The 23,200-nt window shown below is 39.8% G+C and overlaps 2 protein-coding genes across 6 annotated transcripts in view; both read right to left on the minus strand.

Moving 5' to 3' along the window:
- Positions 1-4,501, minus strand: part of STIM2 (stromal interaction molecule 2) — a 71,800-nt gene extending 67,299 nt beyond the window's left edge. For 2 of the 4 annotated variants that reach the window (XM_065699389.1, XM_065699415.1), the window contains exon 1: positions 4,276-4,501. In XM_065699389.1, coding sequence (XP_065555461.1) covers positions 4,276-4,474 — 199 coding nt within the window. In that variant the 5' untranslated portion in view covers positions 4,475-4,501. The remainder of the gene's footprint in view (positions 1-4,275) is intronic. The other 2 variants (XM_065699422.1, XM_065699405.1) reach the window with 2 other exon arrangements.
- A 16,037-nt stretch (positions 4,502-20,538) lies between these two features.
- TBC1D19 (TBC1 domain family member 19) overlaps positions 20,539-23,200 on the minus strand; it is a 52,287-nt gene continuing 49,625 nt past the window's right edge. For both annotated transcript variants that reach the window (XM_065699435.1, XM_065699441.1), the window contains exons 19-21: positions 22,946-23,061; positions 21,930-22,000; positions 20,539-20,924 (exon numbers count right to left, since the gene is read on the minus strand). In XM_065699435.1, the coding sequence (XP_065555507.1) occupies positions 20,850-20,924; positions 21,930-22,000; positions 22,946-23,061 (262 nt within the window). In that variant the 3' untranslated portion in view covers positions 20,539-20,849. The remainder of the gene's footprint in view (positions 20,925-21,929; positions 22,001-22,945; positions 23,062-23,200) is intronic.

Below are 23,200 nucleotides of genomic sequence, written 5' to 3' on the forward strand. Positions count from 1 at the left end.
AAGAATATGCTAAGAAATTAAAAACCTAATGAAACTGAGAACAGAGCAGAAACTAATTAGATTCCAGGGACAGATCACTGCATTGAGATGCTACCAGAAAGTAAATGACAGCTTGAAGTAGTCATTAATGGAGAAAGGACTTGAAACTTCTGTCTTCCCAACAGAAATAGTAAGACCAGATCAAGAAAGAGCTTAAGTAGAAACAAAGCAATGGAATAAAAAAAAAAGCCTGCAATGCTGTTTTCTGCACTAAAGAAATCTACTAGCCTTGAAAAGCAGTTTGCTAGGGAAGCAACAGAAACCTCACAGCTCACAATCTTTTGAAAGCATTGCATGCCAAAATAATTATGCAAAGATCATTCTGCTATGTGACCAAAATCACTGCACTCTTTATCCACTACAGGGGATAAAATATTGCCAGATGGCTATTTAGTTCACTATATATAAAGTCTCACACACAACCACTAACTTCTAAATGGATTATATTCAAACCCAAAAAGGTCACAACTGTAGTTTCAGTTGCTTAAGAGATGAAACTCTATGGACAATTGTGTTAAAACCACGTTTCTTCCCCAGTGCTGACCCCACCTGCAGAATCCCATCCTCCCTCTTTGCAGCGGCGCTAGAGCTGAAAGCATGTCAGGAAAGATCCCGATTAAATAAAAATACATAAAAATAAATAAATCTATAGTGTTTTCTATTTCCTGTGTTTCTTTTCACATTCCTGTAAGCTAAAGCAACATACAGGGCTCATCACAACACTGAGGGGAAGCAGGCTACAAAGTAGAAACAGAGCAGGAACTCCCCCCTCCTCACAGGTTGCAAGTACTGGGACGAGCATGCCTACTACTAGCTCCCCTGTGCTAACAATATTGCTCACATGGCCAGCTGGGGTTAACTCCAAAGAAGAAAGCTACTTTTCAACAGCCACCCACATCAGAATGCCTTAAACCAGTTGTGCAGTTGCAGATAAAAATGCATGTTTTCTTGAAACCATCACCTCTCAAATGCCAAAGTCCAATTAATTTGAAGAGCTCAGAGCGTTAGCATAATGGGTAAGCTCCAGAATGGAAACCCATTGAAAAATTAAAAATTAGTTTAAAAATTAAGAATTACTATTTCCTGAATAGCAATTCAGGAAAAGGTTGCATTGTGCTGTCCATTGCTTCTTCAGTAAATTCAGTGTAGCAAATTTAAATGGTCTAGCTCAATATTATAAGCCATTATTTGAGAGATATTTATTAGCCAAATACAGGTTCAGGTTCACTCTCTCACCTGAAAGGCAGCCAAATTAACCCATGATCATGTACTAAATTTAGACTTTTAAACAAAAATCCTCAATTATCCAGGATTACAAAGCAATTTAATTAAAAGTCAATGAATAAACTAATGTGAAAACCCAGTGTTATCTTGATGCTCAGAACAGAAGGTTCCTTAGAACTTTCTACCAAATTAAGCTGTGAAGGAGCAGAGCCAGAATCAACAGAAAATAGCTTACTGGTTTCCTACCCTGTGAAAACAGTTTTGTTGATCTGATTTTCATCACTGCAACTAAACACACTCAGCACAGTGTCAGATGTTACATATACAGCTCTCATTTATAAGTTACCATTACAAAGGCATATTCACAACAAACGACATCAGTAATGATAATCCAGATAAACCATTAAGAAAATCCATGAATATCTGATGAAATATGGCAGGAATAGAACTTCAGGCTCTTTAGGAAAGTCCTAAAATTCATTGTACATCCTTCTTCTGTCAAGTGTCTAGATTACCTTTGCCAGTTTCTCTAACCCAATAAGAGGAACTTGCTGAACAACCTATGTAATTTGACTGTTATAGTGAAAACTTTCCAGCCTATGTTTAACCTAAACCTCGACTATTACGATTCATTTCCTCTTAGCGTACATCTTAACCCCAGATAAAATGGATAAATTTTAAAAGAAAAATTTATATCAATATGCTTCTCATGCACACACCCCTCCTACAGCCTTTTCAACTCCCACTCCCCAAAATAAATCAATACTTTTTTTTTATTTTCATCAGTCACAGGTTCTGAGCCTCTCAATCCACACTGGTACTTTTCTCTGTACTTTCTGGATAGTTTAATACTCAAGACTAGACACAAAAGTGCAATCAAAACGAAAAAAAGTAAAAGCCTTCTGTAATTTAAACTGGATCAGTATATCACAGGATAGCACCTACTTCTGCCAGCAGCATAAGGTTGCTTATTCACATCAATTTTTGACTTGGCCTCCTGGATTATTCCCTGCAGCTGTGCTGCCCATACACCTCTACTTGAGCATCTGCTTGCCTCTTCCCAGAGCAGCATTATATACTCAGCAGCTTTTTATCTTCTGGATTGTACTTCTCAAACCTATCAAAATGACTGAATTGAAAGTTTATTTCATCCTTCTCCAGATGTGTTGGCAATCCTTCCTAACTCAATTGCAGATCTGCAAGTTTTATCTTTTAAGGAAAGAATGATAGATAATATCACTAAAATCACCCCCTGCATGTCTGTTTTTCTCCCAGCCTTCAAGGGTTCTTCCAGCTTTGCAAAGGGTAACTGACAAGATCAACTGAAACACAACATTTATCAAGTGGATGAACACAGAACTGTGTTAAAAATCTCCTAAAAAGTTGATCCTAAGATGGTTTTTAACCATACATATTTTCCACACCAAACCATCGTGTAACACAATAAATGCACCTGTAACATGTTATATTTCTCAAATAAATGCATTTCTTCACCAGGTTCACTGCTGGGGGAGGAGGGTGGGAAAGACAGCACAACAGCTGACATGCATCTCTGTACTTTTACAGTCTATAAAATATAACTAAATAAAAATAAACCACTTTTTTTTCCATACAGACTGACACATCAGAACTGATTAAGTGTGGAATGCAGACAGCATCAGCACTATACATAGCAAGAACTGTTTAATACCACCTACAGCCAGATTAATTATGGTCTAGGAAAAAAAAAGAAAAGCGCTGTTCCAATACAGCATTTTCACAACACCCCTGGGAAGCTTGACTGCTGCTTCAGACTGCAGATGTTCCAACTTCCTTAGTTTATATGGCAAGCCAAAAGATTAGACAATTTAGATTGCAGAAATGCTGTCCACAAACAAGATCGCTAGCTCACATAGCCTTGCACCTCCATCTCAGAGGTATTTCAGAAACACCACTGAAGTTTTGTTAATCTAAACTCGTGTTTTTAAAGTGTTACATGAGAGAAGAAACCCATGCACGTTTCACCCACTAAAATCCAGTAATTTTAGCTCAGTCGACACTATTCCAAACATCATCAGAAGGTTTTCTCTGATAAGAAATGAAGGGTACTTTGATTCTGAAGGGGTATGTTTCTTTCTTCCAAGTTCCATACTCTCCAATTAGAGAGCTTTCTGAAAAGCACATTATGAGACACGACAAACTTCTAAATGCTTTTGACTATTTTCTGAGATAAAAATCCCATTTTCTTAAGTGAAGATTCTAAAGATGCCTACTATTCATTACAAGATACATTCAGAATGTGTACAAGCAATTCAGAGCCGTCAAAGCTTGCTGAAATTAGACTATTTAAAACGTTTCAGTGCCACTCCTGTTTTTAACTGCAGGCGTTACCATTTGCCGTTAAATACAGTAGAATAAACATGTTCCTGAAGGAATTAAGTGACGGGAAAAAAGCTTTCCGCACTTCTGAGAACTAACCCCCTCCGAGAGCACCGGATAAACACCTCGGGCTCCGCAGCACGGGGGCTCGGGGACAGCCAGCTGCGGGAGGTCACCTCCTCTCTCGTAGCCTCCTCCCGGGGGCCGCCGCCGCCCCCTCCCCACACGGAGGGGGCCCGGCACCCCTCCTGGCAGCGGCCCGCGGGTGCGGGAGGCGGCCGGGCGGCTCCGGGCCAGGGCCGTGGATGGCGGCGCCCGAGACACCCGCACGGGCGGCACCGCGGGAGCCGACGCGGAAGCAGCGCCTCCGGATCCCAACAATATCGCTATTCAACAGGATCCTGCACATATCCTGCGGCGGGCTCCGTCCCGGGGAGGGGCCAGGCGGGGCAGTACCGCAGTGCCGCAGCCGGACCCCCTGCGGACCGGACCGGCGCCCTCTGCAGAGCAAGGAAAAGAGAAAAGGAGCGAGATGGCCCAGAGCACCGCAGGGCCCCGGCAGGAAGGCGCCTGTCCGCCCGTTCGTGTCCGCCCCCCTCGGCGGGATGCTCCCCCCACCACCACCCCGCCGGCAGCACGCGCGGGAGCCGTTACCTGTCACAACCGCCGCTGTCTCCGCCCCAGAGGAGGTGGCACCTACTCGTCCCCCTCGCCGGCCACCGCCGCCGACCGCAGCCTCCAGCTCGCACCCCCCGCCGGCGGCAGCGGCGGGCAGGAGCAGCCCCAGCAGAAGCAAGCAGGTAGGCACCGGGGTGGCCGATGGCCGCCCACCGGGCGCTCGGACCGCGCTCATCTGTACCGCCGCCACAGTGAGGCGAGGCGAGGCGAAGCTGAGAGAGGAAGGAAGGAAGGGGCTGGAGCTCCGCCGCCCCGACGCTGCACCGCTCCGGCAGCACGAACCCGCCTCAGCGCCGGCCCCACACCACCTCCTGCTGCTTCCGGCGGCCGCCGCCGAGCCGCCCGGGCGACACGTCACAGCGCGGTGACGCCACCAGGAGGGGCGGGGAGCGGCGAGCCCGGGGCATCGGAGCGCGGCGGGAAGCTGCGGGCGGGCTCCGCTGCTGTGAGGGGGCGGAGTGGGGCGCGTGCCCTGCCCGGTGCTTCGGCTCCCCGGCAGTCCGGAGCCGGGCCCCTGAATGGGCCGCCTCTGGTCGAGAGCGGCTTGGGAAGGTACAACATCCCGTAACGAGACACGTTAGCCCTGGGGGTCCCGGGAGCGTTAAATATGCCCTTGTGACAACAGTGCGAGTGGTGCTGTCCCCTGAGGAGAGCCTGATAAAGGGGGACATGTATGAGAGAAGTTTGAGTTCGGCTACAGTCCTGACAAAACAAACACGGAAAATGCGGTGGTTTAAATCTGATCCCATACAACTGAAATCGGGAAAACCCTCGCAGAGCCTGAACCCTGATTTCATTGTGCTTAAGACTTTGGCAAAAATTCCTCCAGAAATACTTTTCCTTAAGATGTTTCCATGGGATAAAATGGGAATGAATGGGAATAAAATCTATTTTGGGCTTTATCGTTTTCCAGTCTTCAGGATATTCAATCGTTCTGTTTAGAGACATTTAATGAGAATAACAGCCTTTAAACACCAAATTCAATCTAGTATCTCACATACACAATATATGAGAAAATCATGCAGTATGGCTGGTAAAGCAATATAAAACACTGTATTTAGTATTAGCTGTTGCAGTCACCTAAGACATACCAGAAGTGTTTTGAAAGGGTCTTGAGAAATGCCTTTGGCTGCTTTGCAGAGCCTGCAGGAGGCAGAAAGGTAAACCAGAGTGGCACAAGCTTCTTTTGCGGGGCAGCAGACTCCACAAAGCTAACTGTGAAGTGGTTGTAGTACAATGAAATGAAGCAGGAAATCATTTCTGTGGCAACACAGTTAACATGCATCATCGTCCACCCCAGCTGCATTTTTAGTGGGAGAGGGAGCAACATGCAACAGACAAAACACTGTAAATTAGCCATATGGCATATGAAGATTGGGAAAATGTGTCAAAACCTGATGAATTATCTTTGAACTGTGAAGTCTCTGCATAACCTTATCATTTCTGTTGCTGAATACAACGGCCTTTAAAGACCAATTGTATCTGACCAGATCTTTTGCAAAGAGAACAATGCCATGCCTGCATCTTATGAAAAAGCTGGTTCAGCATTGTTTAACTTCAGGGAGGAGAGCTGGAGCAGAGTAAATTCCCCAAACAGAAACAAAGAAACCAGCTGTTGATTTAATTAATTAGTTAATTTTAAAACACAGAGAGTTATTCATAAAGCGAGCACAAAACCAGCAGGTTTTCTGGATGTGTGTGAACTATTTTAACTGACAGACACTGGAGACAAAGGCATCCTGTAGAGAAATGCCCGATGTCAGAATAGCTGAGAGATGGGAATGCTGACAGAGAGCACTTGGATGAAAATGCTGTAGGCCTGAATCAGAAAATGATCCTTGTTAAAAATCCTCTTACAAAGTGGGTTCATTTTCACCTCTTGCTTTCAACTACAAGTCCCCAGATTGGGAAGCACGGAAAAAAAATTTTTAAAGCAATGCTTGTGTCCTGGAGTTGGGGGGTGGTCGTTGCTGGTCAGGGCACCTTTGCTCATAGTGAGAAGCATATTGAATGGGAACACTTTGTGATGCACTGCCACTTCACATCATACAGACTCAGCTGTGTAAGCTCAGAATCAAAGTGGGTGCCTACCCTGGGCTGCAGCCTAACCCACCAACCCACAGAAACCAAAATTACTTGTGGTTTTAATATGAGGAGCCAAATATTACGGAATGCCCTGCAAGGCCTGATCACAGGATGCTAGAAAAATCTATGATCTCTAGAGTGCTTCTATTCAGCCCTGAGGAACACCAGTCATAAACTCATTGCCAGTTTCATTTTGGACTGTTGGCTATTACATTTCAAATAGAATGGTTCAGACTCTTTTCCACCCACCTTGTCCACTTATTCAGTCCCTACTGGACTACAAAGATGCTACAGATACCTAGGAAAAGCCTTTCTAAAATGAATGTGTGCTGCGGCTATCACCTCATCTCATCACAGAAGGCAATCACGTTGGTAGAACAGCGCTGCTTTTTTCTGAATCAACTTCTTGTCCTTCATCATCCCAGAAATGGCTTACAGAAAAGTTTGCTTTACAATCTCCTCTGGGAGAGAGTCTGGGTAAGGATGACTGCCTTGTAGTTTCCTGCACTTTGCTTTGATGATGGATGGGACAGTTGCTTTTTTCCAGTAACTGGAAATCCCAAAATTGCCACAGCCTTCAAAGGTGCTAGGAAGCAGCACAGTGACATCAGCCAGCCTCCCATCACCTTTACAAGCATCTTCTGCCCAACCCTAAGGACTTGTAAACACCTAATTTGGTAAAGTGGCCTTAATTCAACCTTCCTCTACAACTGGTAGTAGTCTCCTCCTCTTAACTTTGCCACTAGGCATAGAGAGCTCTGTGAGGCCCCAGGGCTGGGCTGACCTTGCTAGTAAAGAACAAGGGAAGGAGGGCTTTGAGTACTTCAACCTTTTCTTGTCCTTCATCTCTAGGTCACCTACCCCATTCAGCAGCAGCAAACCTGTGGTTCTTAGGGTTAGTACGCTTGTAATTAAAATTATTTAGATTGTTTTCCCTACCTCGAGGTGTAAACAGCTGTAACAGGAACATTGGGATTGGTGTGGAGCATGAATGAGTATCTGGGTCTGGATCACCGCACGCTTTGTGTGCTCTACACACCTACAAAAGGGCTCTGGCTCATAGTTCATGGACTATTCCAATGGCTAATTAGCAGGTCATCAAGTCCCCAGCATACCCTTGCGCAGTTTCCCAAGACACCTAGAGTTGGAGAAAAAGAGCAGTGAAGAAATCCCCATGATTCACAGGGTGGAGACACTGATCACTGTCAGCTGCTCAAGGGTACAGAAATGGCATGGTTGCCAGCCTCAGAAGAACCTGGGATACAAGAGGAGGACTTCACAGGTGGTGTCACTTTCCCCCTATGTAATTGCAATGGATGCTGGACATAACATCTGGACACGGCCATTGCAGTGCTGGGTGAGCAGCCTGTCACCACTGCTGCAGTGCCCCATGGCTGCGTAGACTTCATGGATGCACACATACTGGTGCTCCTGAGCAGGACAACACCCAGAGGGCATGAGCAAGTGTTAAAGGCTTAAAGTGTTAAAATGCTAAATTTCAATCTCTGTTTTAAATAAAAGCACCTTCTCCTCAGAAGGTCTGGCACTGACATGCTACATTGTTGATAGAGCATTACAATAGTATTTCCCACATGAACATACATTTATACCTTTGCAGAGAGCAAACTGGTCTCAAGGCCTAGAGTTCAGCCATTTCTTATTTTCAGTCATGGGTCCTGCACTCAGTATTAATGGACACATACATTCTTGGTGAAATTTTCTGAGTGTACTTTGCTGTATGGATAACCCAAGATGCTTTTTTTAGTCCTGTCCTCCATCCTTCCATTGATCTTCACAGCAGAAAGCTTTTTTTTTATCTGGTGTGTATTTTACTGCTTTGAGTTGTCATTTCTGACAGCAATTCCATCTTTCACCAAGCCTTGTGCACATTGGTATATCTAAACAGATAAATGGAGAAGAAATAATCTTCAGAGTTGTTTAATGGCCACAGTTCTTTCCAGTATGTACATTTGGCCAGTCCTAAAAAACTCTGGAAGCAGGTTTGAACAGTAGAATAAAGGATAAATGAATATTTTTACTGCCATTTGGTGCTATTACAGTTCCCCCAAACTACAAGCTGGGAATGCTTTAGGTAGATGTGAAAACTCAAGAGGAAAAATACTAACCAAGCAAAGAAACAGATAAGAGACTAACCTGGTGAGCAAAACAGAACCAAAGCACAAGCTGAGAAAATGCTGAGAGGTCATATTACAGAAAAGAAGACATAGAAATAATAAGCAAAAGCTCAGGTAGAAATTGATACAATCAGATACATTTCTTAAAAAAAAAAATAATGCAAGTACAAACTGGCAGGAAGTTCATGTAAATTCACAGAAGTGATGACCACCAGATTACTGGCAAATTGTCCAAAAAGCATTTGATTCTGTGAAAAGAAACAATCACTTTGAACAGGCTTGAAAGTAAAATTCAAATGTCTTGATTTGGGAAATTACTCATATCGGCACCTATATGATAAAAAAAGTGTACTAATTACAGCCTTCTGGTTCTCTGATTTCATGTGCTTATACAATCTCAAATGAAGGTGGAATTCTATAGGCTTCATATTTGCCAGGATGGAAGGATCAGTTTTGGAACCCCTTCTCAGTTGTTTCTGAGTTACTGAAGTTTATGGTTTGAGGAGGGAAAATAGTTAGCATTTTAAGTGCTCTTGTATTCCCAGCCATTAATGGACTAAGAAGCTACGGGCCATAGATGTTATCTCAGTCCAGTAATTAAATTGAAACTGAGATAATGGAAGTGAATTAAACATTTCCTTATCTGACGGGAGTATTAGTCTTATCAATGACCAAGAGTCTTGGTATGGTTCAGATGAGAAAATTGCCTGGTAATATGCTGAAATGCTACTAAAATGACAAAGTCTCTTTTAATCGGTGAGAAAGAGCAGTCATTAACTGCAAACTAGAGTTGTAGATCTGAAAAGAGCTTTCTGATTGTGTCTCCTAATTTTAGATATTTTATTTTCAATCAGTATTGTCACTGGTGTTGCAAAGATTATTTTTTTCTTAATAACAATGAGTAAAGTACAAAGATTAAAAGAAATGTCTTGAAAAATATGGAATGGTCAGTGAACATTCATTGCAGCTGAATCTCTTATTCATGTGGAACCATTGCTTATCCTTTTTTTCAGTATGTTGAGTTCATTATGGGAACAAGGTTGCCATTCCAGCTAGAAGATGTTGGCTAGGCAGACTGTGGTTGCATTTTGTTTATGTCAAAAATAAACAAAGACTCAATCTGTTTACACAAGACCTGGAGGCACATCCAGAGATACCAAACCTGAAGGAAAACAATGGCAGAATGAATGAATAAAATATTTCAGGCACCAGCACTTTGATTTCTGGAATCTGCAGTAGGAGCCAAACAGCTTGCCAGGACACCATCTCACAAGTGATGGAGGAGCAGGGATCTTGCTGTCTGACTAGATTTTTTTGGGGGGTAGATGTGAGTACTCAAGAGTAAAAACAGATTACAACAGCAGTTAGATTACAACACAGTGATGGGTTGTCATATGTTTTGACAGGTAAAGGATGTTGGAGAGCAACACAAGAACAGTTGTGGAAATTAATTCATTACACATTAAGGTGATTAGAATTATATTAAAAACTGCCAGGGGACAGTCTTGGAGATCATGATGTGGCTGAGCCCCCTCTCCTCACCTGATTTACTCAGAGCATTCCTCTCTGTCACTTTTTTTATCGAAATTGATTACTGTACTGTAAAAGTCCAGACTGGCTTTGATTGTGGTGATATTGCTTCCCCAGTAAAGTAATGATCATTATGTTTGTAGTTCAAATTGTCTTTAAATGATCAATGTAACCATTCTTATTGCTTAATGAACAGCAATATTGCACAACCAATCCATACATTACAAATAATTTGCTTGCCATCTTTCTGTTTCTGTTTTTAAGCAATGCGAAAATTCAACACATTTCAACACAGAAGTGATAGCTACAGGGATGACTTACTGGAAAATGCTATCTCAGAGGAAAGGGAGTACAGATAATTTCATTGCCATATGACAAAAACTAATCCAATGTGTACATAATCTTTCTTTCATCTTCTCTGAGTCTCAGTAAATCTCTAAATGCAGCCTTACCTAGAGCAGAAACAGTCAGTGCTTTGTGTCTGCTTATTCCCTCCCTTCCTGCTAGACAAGAAACAAAGAAAAAAACTACAATCAGGTGATGAGACTCACTACTGCACATGACTAGCTTCCATCTTACAACAAGCATGCTGACCAACTGTTTGAAAAAATAAAATAGAATAAAAGTCACAATTAAAAACCCTATCATTTAGACATAATAACTCAGCACATACTTGTGATCGCAGCAAGCATCAAAGACTGACTCCTGGGGCATGTTTAGGTATGTTTTCACTGTGAGAAAAACATTCCTACTTGCTTGTGACAGGAACTGTCAGGATGGAGTCTGCCTATTCAGACTGGTTGAGGTGTTTTGGGAGATCAGTTGTAATCATCTCAGTATCTATATGGTAATGGTTTCATTAAAATTAACATAAGTAGTAACTTTCAGAATGTTGGGTTTTTTTCTAAATAAGGAGCTAAATCCCTGTTAGCTTGTAATGTATAGAGCCGTTCTTTATCTGAATGAGCATGGTCAAAGAAATGCTGTCAAATTAATTATTTATAATGGCAGTCATTTGCCCCTCTAAGTAAATATTTGGGATAAGAATGAGGAATAGTTAGGACCTTATGAAGAAGCAAGAAGGAAGTGGCCAGAGCTTTTACTTCAAATGTGGTTCTGGTAGTTTTAACAGCTGTTAACTAAAAAATGGAATGAACAATCACACAGAGCAATCACTCAATCAGAGGCCAGAGCTTGAGTGAGTGGGAGATTACGTTCTCATGATCTCTGACTAACAGACAGTAATAAAAAGCCTAGTGAATGTGTGTATCATGTAAATACAATTCTATTGTCAGGTGGTTTGTGGTAGAATGAAATGGCTGCTCTGAGGTCAGAGCAAGCAGGCTGTTTCCTGGAATTTCTGCAGGCAAGTTGCACATCCTGTAAACAGGAGCTCTAGATCCGTGGCACAGACTGCCAGGTATTGTGAGCAACACGGCACCTAATAAATAAGATCATTCTGCTTCCCTGAGTACCTGTATAGGACAGGTCATATTATTTATTATATATCTACTATTTAATGAGGTTTAGCAGTTCTTTTTAAACTATTCATGGTAGTTAACAGCAAACACGGGGAAGAGCTCAACTGAAAGTTAGACATATAAGTTCGAGACAGCCACGTCCTAATCCCTTTAGAATCAATAAAGAGTAATGGGAACTTCCAGAAGGTTGTTCATATCATCATAAAATAAGGACTTAGGATCAGACAAGTTTTCTTTTTAAACCCTTGTTTCTCTTCACTGTCAGTAAAGGGAGACTTGCAAAACTATTATAGCCATTTAACTGCTAGATTTCTAAAATAAGTTGAACTAGATCCTGCTCTATACATCTTGCTATTAGAAGAGTTGAGAAAGGAGTTCAGAAGAGAGAAGTAAAGCAAAGCAAATCAAAGCAAAGAGAGGAGTGGAGACAAGAGAGGAGAAGAGGCAAACCAACTTCCAGGAAAAAAGAAAGTGAGTGATCTTTTGTCTCTGATCCTCTAGGGAATGACCCACAGAAAGTTGTGCTGATGCTTTTCCGTATACTTTATTTCACATCCTTGAGACACAGGAATCCGAATAATTTTTAGGCCTTACTGGAAGTTATATACCTACAAAACAACCATAAAGGTAAATACGTACAGCATGAAAAAGCTGGAACACACATCTGGTAGCAATGGGTAAACCTTTACTAATGATTTGCTATCTGCCATCATATTTATGCTGCAGTTAGTTCAGTACCTTCAGAACCAGTCTTTAAGGGTTAAAGACAGACTCAGAGAAATATTTGGCTCCGAAGATATATTCACAGTGGGATTAGCTGTGCTAACACCAGCAGTGTCCCCTTTTACCTGGAACCAGTGATTGTGATTATTCCATGTTGAAAGTTTCAGTAACATTCCAGGACTGGTACGTTCTACGCAATCTTGATATTTTTGTAGTCTGAAAGAGAAAAACAAGCTCAAGAAACAGTTAGCTACAAGGCCATAAAATGAGGTTGCCAATGCCTGCTCAATTATAAAGGCTTGAGGTAGATGTGACACCTACCCAGAGTTAATGGAGAAAGATTGCAGCAAACCATGAACTGTGTCAGTTGGTGTTGTTCCTTAAAGCAGGGTGGTTGCTTCTCCTGGGAGTTTTAAGCTGGAAAGAATGTGTGGTTTGGTTCTTCAGTTCTAACAACTGCTCCTTTTAGATCTAAATGATGGCCTGAAAGCTCACACTTCAAACAGGGGGGCTAGTGAAAATTTAAAATAAATAGGTAAAATAAAAGGTAAAATGCCTAGCATTAATTCTCATTGAAATCATAACACAACACTGAGTCTTGAAAGAATGTTCCTGTCCCATAATAACCCTGCCTTGGAATGGCCCAGTCCCACCAAAAGCAGAGTGCACAGCATTGACCTGTTTGCATTGGAACAATTTTCTGAGCAGTATCAGGAACCATCTTTTTGTTTACATATCTGAACATGACTGAAGTCAGTAAGGAGAGATTTATCCCACACTTGCCATTTAATAATCTCACCATGGTGTTTCCTAAAAAGGGGTAAAATTTCAGTCTGGAGAAAATTGAAAAGATGGCTCACATTTGGGCTGAAAACACATTTCGGTCAGGTTGTGTCCAATGTTCTGGGAGATCAGCAGTAAATTTTACAAAAACAGAACAAAAAAGACCAGTTTAACTGAGAATATACTTCATTAAACTGTTTGGAACTTGTGAACAAAAAACCTGCATCTATGAAGGGCTATTACTTCTATAACATTTTACATTGCATATATCTTTGTGCTGCTGAAAAATGGTGATATTTCCCTTTGTAAAAGTATAACAGGCTGAGCTGAGATTTTTAAAAATGCTCAGGATTGTCTAGCTATGGGAATACTAGCATTGAATGGAAAACATAGAATACCTGTGAGAATTACAGGTCATGCTTTTAAAATATAAAAATAAAAATATATATTTTTATAAATTCCTTTGTTTAATGGGAAAAAAGAAAAAATCATATGAACAGGCAAAGATGGACCTGACGTATCAGAGAGAGCCTTACTCATTATTACTCATTATCCCCTCTACATTTGACTTAAAAAATTAAGATTTTGATCAACTTTGGGGGAGAATTTTACCATTTTACAGGGACCAAGGATCTGACAAACCAAAAAAATTAATCACAAATTACTATTGTATATATATTGTATATCATGTAAGATGATGTTTGGTTTTTTCGTTGCCCAGTTTTCATTGTTCTTGATTTGTTCTCTGGAAATGATACTTTTATTTTGCTCTATCCTCCTGTTCTAGAATACTGTGTCAAGATCTAGTATATGCAAAACAAAGTTTATTTGTACAAGCTACCACTTTGTCCCTTCTGTTAGACACAGTCTAGTAGTAGGGATGACTTTTCTGAGTAGAATAATTGGAATATATTCCATTACCTGCTTGACAGTTAGTACATACACTGCTGTGTGTGACTTCTTTCAAAGCCAGGGCAGTCAACAACATCTTAAGACAGGTTTCTGCCAACTTTGAGTGAATGCATGGGCTAATATCCAGCCTGAGAAAATTTGCACTCATTACGGTGTCTGTAGCTTCACTGCTCCTCTCTCATTATCTACTTCTAACTGAAAAACTGGTAGGCACACAGTGCACTCCTTCTTCAAACAGTTTATCCAGTGCTTACATTCAGAATGGTTACATGGAATGTTCAAGAAAACATCCTGGGCATCAGTCCCTTCTGTTTCGGGAGGGTTGCACTTGACAGGAAGGTCTTCAATGGATATGGCTTTCTCAAAGATTTCAAACCTCTGTTTAGGTCTTTATTAACCTAGATTGTCGCAAAGCCCAAATATCCACTACTTTCAGCTTTTAATTTTGTGTTTTCAGGTCTGAATATTGATTACCTACCTAAACAAATAAAACCTGATGTAAACCGGCACTCCACTATAATACTTACCCTTTATCCATGTCACCGCCCAGTGCAGGAATGGACTGATACCAAATCTTTACAGTTTTCCCATGATTTCTTCATAACAGATTAGAATCATTGTCTTTCTTAGGGAAAGGTAAGTCTACACAGTTTGAGTGCTTTTCCACAAGCCCTTTCTTTCCCCATAGTGGAAGTGTGTTTAGTGAGCATGGGGCCCAGGTGGGAAACAGGCTTTCCTGTCTGTATGGTAATAGTGAGGGGTGTTAACAATAGTAACACTACTTTCCCATGTCTACCAGTTAACTATAATGCCTTTAGAGACTCCTTATGGTAGAAGCACAAATGTATCACAAAATAAAATTGAATATCTAAATATGCCTTTATGTCAGAAACTATAGAAAGAACTTCTTCACCACTAATATGAGTGCTGTAAGCAACTGGAACTTCCTTCACAAGCTGTAGCTATGCTAGTTTTCCACAGTTAGAACTTGATGTTAACATTAATGAACCAGGACTGGGCTTCAAAGCAATGCTGATGTTTTTGTAACCCAGACGCACTTAAATAAAAAAATAGCAGAAAAGGGAAAATGTTGTGACACTAGACATATTATACAAGAAATTGAGATAATAAATCTGAACAGATATGAAATTAAATAGTACTGCTTTTTACAACATATATTTGTGATGATTTACAGTTTATAATTTGACTTACTAAAAGCATAATCATCCTAAGTACAGCTTTGTAGGAATAAAATCATAGAATGTACTTTTCATGGAACACACAACTGTTGAATAAAATGAACTATCAGATACCTACTAAAACGTATTCTGTGGCTGTAACATAATATTTTGTCTTTGACTATCAGATTCCAAGTTGTATCTTAGCAACATGATACAGACTTTCTTGTTTAAAACAAAGCACAGAAACTGGTCACAAGCTTTGTCTCCCACAAATTGTGAGCTTTAACTCCATTGTTAAATATTCTATTTATTTTAGTCATGATCACAAAAGAAAGAATTTGTTCAAACTGTTCAGCCAAACACAATATCATTTGGCAAAGCAAAATGGTCCTCCATAAAGCCAGTTCTCTAGAGATAATTGTTTGCACATAGCAGTAGTCCAACATCTAGAACAACACTGATTTTGAAATATGGGCACACAGACGCCCCACTACATCCTCCTTCAGAACCCCCAAAGTTCACCTTCCATAACCAGTGATGTCTGACAATATACAGAATCAGATGAACCCCCCTGGGCTTAAAAACTCAAAATCAGGGTTTGCCAGCAAGCAGTATTTCTTCTCCCACGTTAATTTTAAGGCTGATCCCCAATCGGTATTCAGCACAATTAGGCTGCATTACAATTGTTTATGTGTTGCAGTCTGCCAACGTGTGGTGAACCCAAAGCAAATATCCTATTCTAACCGTATATTCATTCTGTCCCCATTAACATCTGCTGACTTCTGCTGCACTGTATGCCATCAACGGAAGACACAGATATCCCGAGATGCTTCTCAAAAGTGTAATTGGTCTGTATGGCTATCATTTGGTAGGTAGACTATTAACAGCCTAACTAAAGAAATATTAAGATGAGTCATTTTAATACTGTTTTAAAGGAGAGCACAGATGTTACACTGCTGGATCAAATGTATCCTCCTTACATTGACAGTTTTGTGAAGATATTGAAAAAGCTGAGCACGAGGCATGCAGGAAAACTAATTCTTTCAGTGATTTCTATTAGCAGCACAGCTTATTCTGGATTCTGGAGATTTCGGATTATCATGTGGTTATTTACTACAAGACCAGTTCTCACAGAACTGCTCACAGACATGGAGTCCCTCACAGCAAGTGTAGTCTTGTGCTGCAATTCTGAAGCTTTCAGAATGGGTACCTTTTACCCTCCTGTACTGGGTCCTAGTGCTGTAAAAAAACTCCCAAAGCATAAAAAAACCCGAAACCCAACCAACCTCACCACAGTTGTTCTTCAGCACAACTGTCTGTTGTGCTGTTTTCTTCTGAAATCCAGTGTGGTTAATTTGGTTGTCTGGAGGGGCATTATTCACAGGGGTGGTTTCTCCTGCTGGTGCTGCCCAGGGGGACAGGAAGGCTGGCTAATGCCCTTGCAGCTGGCCATGCCCTCGCCTTGGTCCTGGCCCTCCTGCATTCCCCTGCCCAGTGACCGCACATGGGGCAGCTTCCAGGGGTGGAGGAAGGCAGCTGTAGCTGGCTGTACAAAACACAAAGCTCTGTTGATCCCAAACACGCACTTCAGCTGATTGCCTTTCCTGTGTGGGCTTTGGGGATGAAAGCAGCCGCTGCAGCAGCATCTGCCAGCAGCCAGGCAAGGACAGGAACAGCCCTTAGGCTGAAGGGAAAAGGAAGAGCCCAGGAGCTCCCGACACCCCTGCTGCATCCTCCCTGCCCTCCCCCGCTTCCTCACATGAAATACTGGACACGGTATTTTACTGATCTGTTTCAATGTCAAAAGGCTCTTCCCCTTCCTCGATGAAGATACGGCCCTATAGTTTTGCAATGCACTTCAGTATCTTTTAAAGAAATGATTATTTTAATAAGCTGCTCACTGTATTGCTCTCCCCTAAACCCATCCTTATGTAGCAATTCTGTTTAATGAAATCCCTTCAGTCTTGTTGGAAGAATTTTATGAAATTCATTAGGAGACAGTGAAAGAGGTACATGCTTGGGCATACTCTTTTTTTTTTTTTTTCCCCCTGGTTTCTTGTAACAACTAGAAATGTGCCTTAAACTGGTGTCTCTTTCCAGCCTTTTCCCTTTGCTCAGATATCAACTGTTCTAACAGTCTCCATACTCTATGTCTCTTAATAAAATTTGATACTATGATAAAAAAATTCCACTAAAAAGTAGAAACTGTTCTTGTTACTCAACTGTTCCATTACTCAGCCATCAAGATTTACATTTCAATATTTTTTTGGAAGTACTGAATGGAGATAACTTGGGTACATTTGTAGACAAGCCTATTTACTTTTACATTTTTTAAACAGTCTATCTGACATTACAAGGAAACTTTGAGAGACCGTAGCCAGAATCCCAAGGTCAGCAGCAAAAAAATCGATCTTTATCTATGAATGTGGAGACAATTGGTTCTTGTACTGAAATGACTGCTTCTATTGATCTCAGATAGGGAGGAACAGACCAAGAAAAACAATCGGACTAAATTGAGCCATTAAGGGTTCAGCTCAGAGCTCAGCCTTTTAAATTAACATAATTATCAATTTAGATATATTTCTATTATCAAAATCTGGCCATTACTTAAAACAGTGAAAATAAGAAGGGAGTTTTAGGAATTTGAAAGTCAAATGATAGAGTACAGACATCAACAGGTTTGAACTGGTTAAATATATCTTAAGTAACTGATATTATGTACATATACAAGGGAAGTATCTAGCTATCCTTTTAACATATTTTGTTAAAAAATAGCACATTAAATAATTATTTATTATTTATTATGTATTAATATTCTTATTAACATAATTAATTATTTATTTACCATAATTAGCATATTTTAATACATTAAAATAATTTACATGAAAGAACGTTATTTAAGCAAGGGACATAAAAAATACAAGTATAAACCAGAATCTGAAACACAATATTTTGTTGGAACTAAAATGAGAAACTGAGGGGAACATGAGACCAATACGTCTTCAGTAAAAGCAATTTGTTAAAATGGATTTAAACAAAGGACAGAGAAATCTAACAGTATAGTTGAAGTCTAAGGATAGGATCTGGTTAATTTTTAATCTCATTTTTAAAGCAGTTGTACTCTTATTCCTGTATACATGTTTCCTGTGTACATCTATCTGTATGTGTATGCATCTTTCCATACCTTAAAAAAATCAACTTAAACATCTGGCCCAAGGCAGCAGAGGTCTTCAAAAGATTTCCTGCTAGAGCTGGTCCATACGATACCCATCTCAAGAGCTGCATGCAAGCCAGAAAATAAGTCACAGCATCACCCCAGGGTGATGGAGCATACAGCCTGGGCAGTCAGCATGAGAAGTCTAGCCAAAGACATGTTGTTGACCCACCCTGGCTGCAGAGCAGCACAAGGTCACCTGCTCAGCCACCAGGAGAAATGAGGGTGGGGAAGAGGAGGTTAAGTTCTCCAGTGAGGAAGGCAGAGGGGACACAAGGGAGATGAGAGACTGTTAGGATGAATAACAAGATGCCAAGTCAGAGGAAAACAGACGTTATTCTGTTAATCACAGAACTGCTTGTTCACACAATAACCCAGCAGTGTCTATGTCTGCCTACTTGTACATATTCAAAACTATTGAAAATGAAAAAAAAGCGGGAAAAAGCCTGCTCAAAAATCCCAGTATGGAATGGGTCAGAGTAACATTCAGATTTTACACCATGTACTTGCACAGAGCAATGGGAATTAAGAGGGTCAGCAGGGCTCCAAGGAATCTCCCTTGCTATTTAGTAAACACTTTTAATTCTCCAAAAGACCCTGGTAACCTTGTAATGACCTTACTGAGCCACACTCCTTGTGACTGCTTTGTAACGTTAAAATTTCTGAAGCACTAGCCAATTTTATGGATTTTAAAATCTGCAAAATGCAGCATTTTTAGAGGTAGATGTGCCTCGTGTTGTTCTGAAGAGGAAACAAGGACTTGTGGTTAATACACAAACATCAGCTTATATTTCAGAGCATCCTGAAGTACAAACTGGAATTTAGGAGAGGTGAGACTGCTCACTTCTGTCAGGAATTTACTCTGTAATCTTTAGCAAATCACTTAATCTTTCTATGCCTCCCTTTCCCACATATAAAACAGGGTAATACCTGCTGTAAAGATAAAAGCTGTCACTTGCGTCCTCTTTTTAAAAACTAAATGTCATAGAAAAGCCTCTAGTTAAACAGCTAACACCATTTATTACAAATATTTAGGAAAAGATCAATTTTCTTTCTTATTTAGAACAAAATTTCTCCAAATATTCTTATTCACTATGTCATATCTGTTAAGCAGTTTGGTTCTTTATAAGAAGTAATCATACTGAGCCCACAACCTTACCTTTTAAAAAATTAGCCTTGTAAATTTACTAGCAGTCTATGAAAGTCCAGTAAGTTTCTTACTACATCATCCTGACAGAGACAACAAGAATCAGACATAAAGCTCATAACCCTATCTGAGACTACAGCTTAGATCAGTTGGCAGATAACTTGTGAGGAAACTATGAAGGATTCATGTTTCACTGTCATACATTCAGTATGTATGACAAATGATGAAAACTACACGTATGTAAATTAGGTGAAGATAAAAGTCCTATTGCTGTGGCTTTATGACCCATTATGTTCTTTGATTTTGATCCTTCTTCAGGTATTAAAATAGGCTTTACCAAATCAGATTCCAACTTTGTTATGAAACAAATCAGTGGGAAAAGCTGGAAGACCTCACAAAAAGGTATGATCACAAGAGACAAGAAGCCAGCCTGACAGTGTAGTGACAATCCGTCACGCATCAATGAGTTTGGATTCTGAACTGAAGACTGAGCTGTTGAATCAGAGAGACTGGAAAACCGGCCAAGGCCTAGCACTGCTCTTCCAAAGAGGGTGTGGGGCACGGGGAAAGGACTTTTGGCACTGTTCTCGAGGGGAATATTTTGGCTCATGCAAGGACTGGCTCCAACAAGCTCTGAAGGAAGCTATGCTCAGGCCTTCTCTGCAGGGGAACATATTTTATGACACGGGACCTTTGATGGGATGCTGGGTAGGACTTTTTAGAAGACGCCTGAGATAGCCGTATACCTAACTGAAGATGAATGGGGAATGTGAGACTACATCCCTGTACATGAAAAGAATAGCGGAAGTAGCTAACATGAGAAAGAACATGAAGAAAATTTCTGAGAAGATTATAAATCAGAGATAACAGAACTGGTGCATGATCCTATCTTTTTCTTAGAAAATGATAAAAAATTCTTACAAGTTAAAAGTATCTTAATTTTCTCAATTGACAGTATTTGAGCTGATATCCTCTGAGAGCTTGAAAAAGTAATTTCATATTAAAAGAGAGCTTTCAGAACTCCAACATTAACATCACAGAACTCAGATCACAAATTACATTTACTTTATTTAATTTAATATTACATGCATTTTAGACACTGATTCATATTGTTTAGTTGCACAGGTAATCATTCTCAATGTACAGTAATAACCATCGCTGCTATGGTGAAATTCAGTAGCATGCACTGCCCACACTCATGTGCAAAATTACTGTTTTCAGTTAGAAAAATTTAAGGTCATGATTTCTAAATTAATATTGTACATACAGCTTAATTTTGGTTTTATGCAGATATTGCATAGTTGATGATTAGCTTTTCAAGAAAGGCAGAAATTGTGATACCAGTATGGCTGAAGCAGATCAAGTGACTGTAGCAAAAAGGAAGATTTGAAGAAGAGGCATAACTTTCAGGGTTGAAAGGTCAGCAAGTACAGCCTAGGATAAAAACCAAAAAGGCTGGTTATACTTGACATTTGAATTAAATTTCTTTAAAGCAAGTCAAGAAGTCAGAAAAAGGTTAAAATACTGACTACCATACTACTAATAATTAGACTCAGACCCGGCTAGGAACAAATTATGCTGTTTTATGTTAGGGTCCTATTGCATTATTTTTCATCCTAACATTTCAAAGAAAAATATATTTATGTATATAAACCAAGTAACTTTATTTTAGCCTTTAGCCTTACTTCAAATATACATGGCATCATGGGTGAATAAGGGGTCTAACATTTCAACTTGCTTCTAAAAATAATTGGGAATTAAGAATCCTTATGCTGTGGCTTGGCCAGTATTTGTGAAGTAAGTCCAATGTAATGACTCAAACAGTCAATTTCTTCTCATGAAAGTATGTTTAAAAAAAAAATTCATCATATGATCTCAAAGTTTGAAAAAAACCAAAATACACCACCAGATTTTTGCAAAGAAAAAAAAAGTATTTTGACAAATTACTAGACATAAACAATAATAATCTTCAGCTTACTGAATTTTCTTCATTTCCCATGACAGTACTCACAGTGAAATTTCAGGTTCGATATTGACATAAGTAATCTTGTTAAATCTCAGTAATATGAAAAAGCACAGAAGGCACTACATTAAAACATACTGAGAAAATAAAAGAGGTACAAGCCTCTACAATATTTTAAAAACAACATAACCCACAAACACAGATCATATATAAAATTAGAAAAAAAACCCCTAACTGTACAAAATGATTTGATAACGCTGCATTTTTGTAGCAAATATACTCTTTGATTCCCTCTTACTCTAGAACAGCAGTGTTGCGTACTGCATATTCACAGTTTCCTTAGTTTTTTATCTAAGGTAAGAATTTAGGCAGAGAGATTTGCACTATGTACCACGTGCCATATGAAGCTTAGGTTACTCTTGCTGGCAAAGCATCAGAAACTATTTCAATCTCCTCCAAATGAAACTTATCCTTACTTCAGCTGCAGCCAGTGATGTCACCTCCATCAGGTTGACTGCTCGGAAAGCAAACACAGCAGCTGCCAGGACTGAAAGAAAATGCCCAATATTTAAGTTGCTGACCTGGTTAGGATTAATATTGTAGGTAAAATATCAATTCTTACTCCCTTAGAGTAATTATTTTGATTCTGAGGAATAACATACAATGGATAACTGCGGCTGAGTTTCATTGGCCACTCTTCAAACCAGACAGGAAAAACAACATTCTTTCAGAAAAGTCTGAGTGAAAAACTTGCATTTTAAGATGAACAGCTTTTAATTAAAAAGGACAAGGTGGTTTACAATTAGATAATTCCTAAACAAATAATTTTAATGTATTTAAATAGCAATATTTCATTTGTATTATGTAACATGAAAAAGTTCATTTATTTTATGCTATCTTGTATAATTATCTCTCTCTACATAGCTGTCTTATACATGCAAACAGGACCAAACCATTTTCTCTTCTATTTACCTACTTTGTATTTAAAAACTGAACTAACTGAAGATACATGTCTTCTTTAGAGCCCCATCTTAAACCTTGCCTAAATACTGGGACAATATTTCCTTTATTAAAAAAAATACAAAAACTTCAAAGTCTCTTAAAAGACGGGACTTGAAGAAATCCAAAAAAACCAGGGGAACTCTCAATTGCTGTAAGTACTGAAGCAGTACTTGCCAGAGATGAGGAACATGAATCGTGTCATTTTGTGAAAGGTGATGAACTCATTTTTTGTTACCACTGAAGCTGGGAGAACATTTTGTGTTCTGTTCAGAGAGCACTTAGCGGTAAAATACCTCCCGTATTTTGCTAGAGATGGAGTACTTACGCAATTCTAGTTTCCTAAAAGTTATACTCTGACATGTATGTAATTTGCTTTCAGCATTCAAAGAGCAACGATTTTCTTCTTGTCATAAAATACGCTGAAGCTAACATGTATTTGCCTTACATCCACCCGGACTCCACATGTTTTGCAAAAATAATTCTATATTACCAGCAAGAATTTCTAAGGAGTTGTATCCGAGGATCCTGTCCCACAGAAGTAAGAGCTGATCTGTAGCTAAATAACCAGAAAATGCTCGTACCATCCATTTAAATGAAATTCGCAGCCTGCAAAAAAGTGATAAACAACAGATATTATATTTCTGTCTCCCATAATGATCAGAGAGATCCTCTATAAACTGAAAATATTTATTATTCTCCTGCATTTCTCTTCCAGGAAGAACAGCCATTTTCCCTTGCTGCTTTA

This window comes from Lathamus discolor, chromosome 1 (assembly GCF_037157495.1).
Source record: "Lathamus discolor isolate bLatDis1 chromosome 1, bLatDis1.hap1, whole genome shotgun sequence".
Classification (NCBI taxonomy): domain Eukaryota; kingdom Metazoa; phylum Chordata; class Aves; order Psittaciformes; family Psittacidae; genus Lathamus; species Lathamus discolor.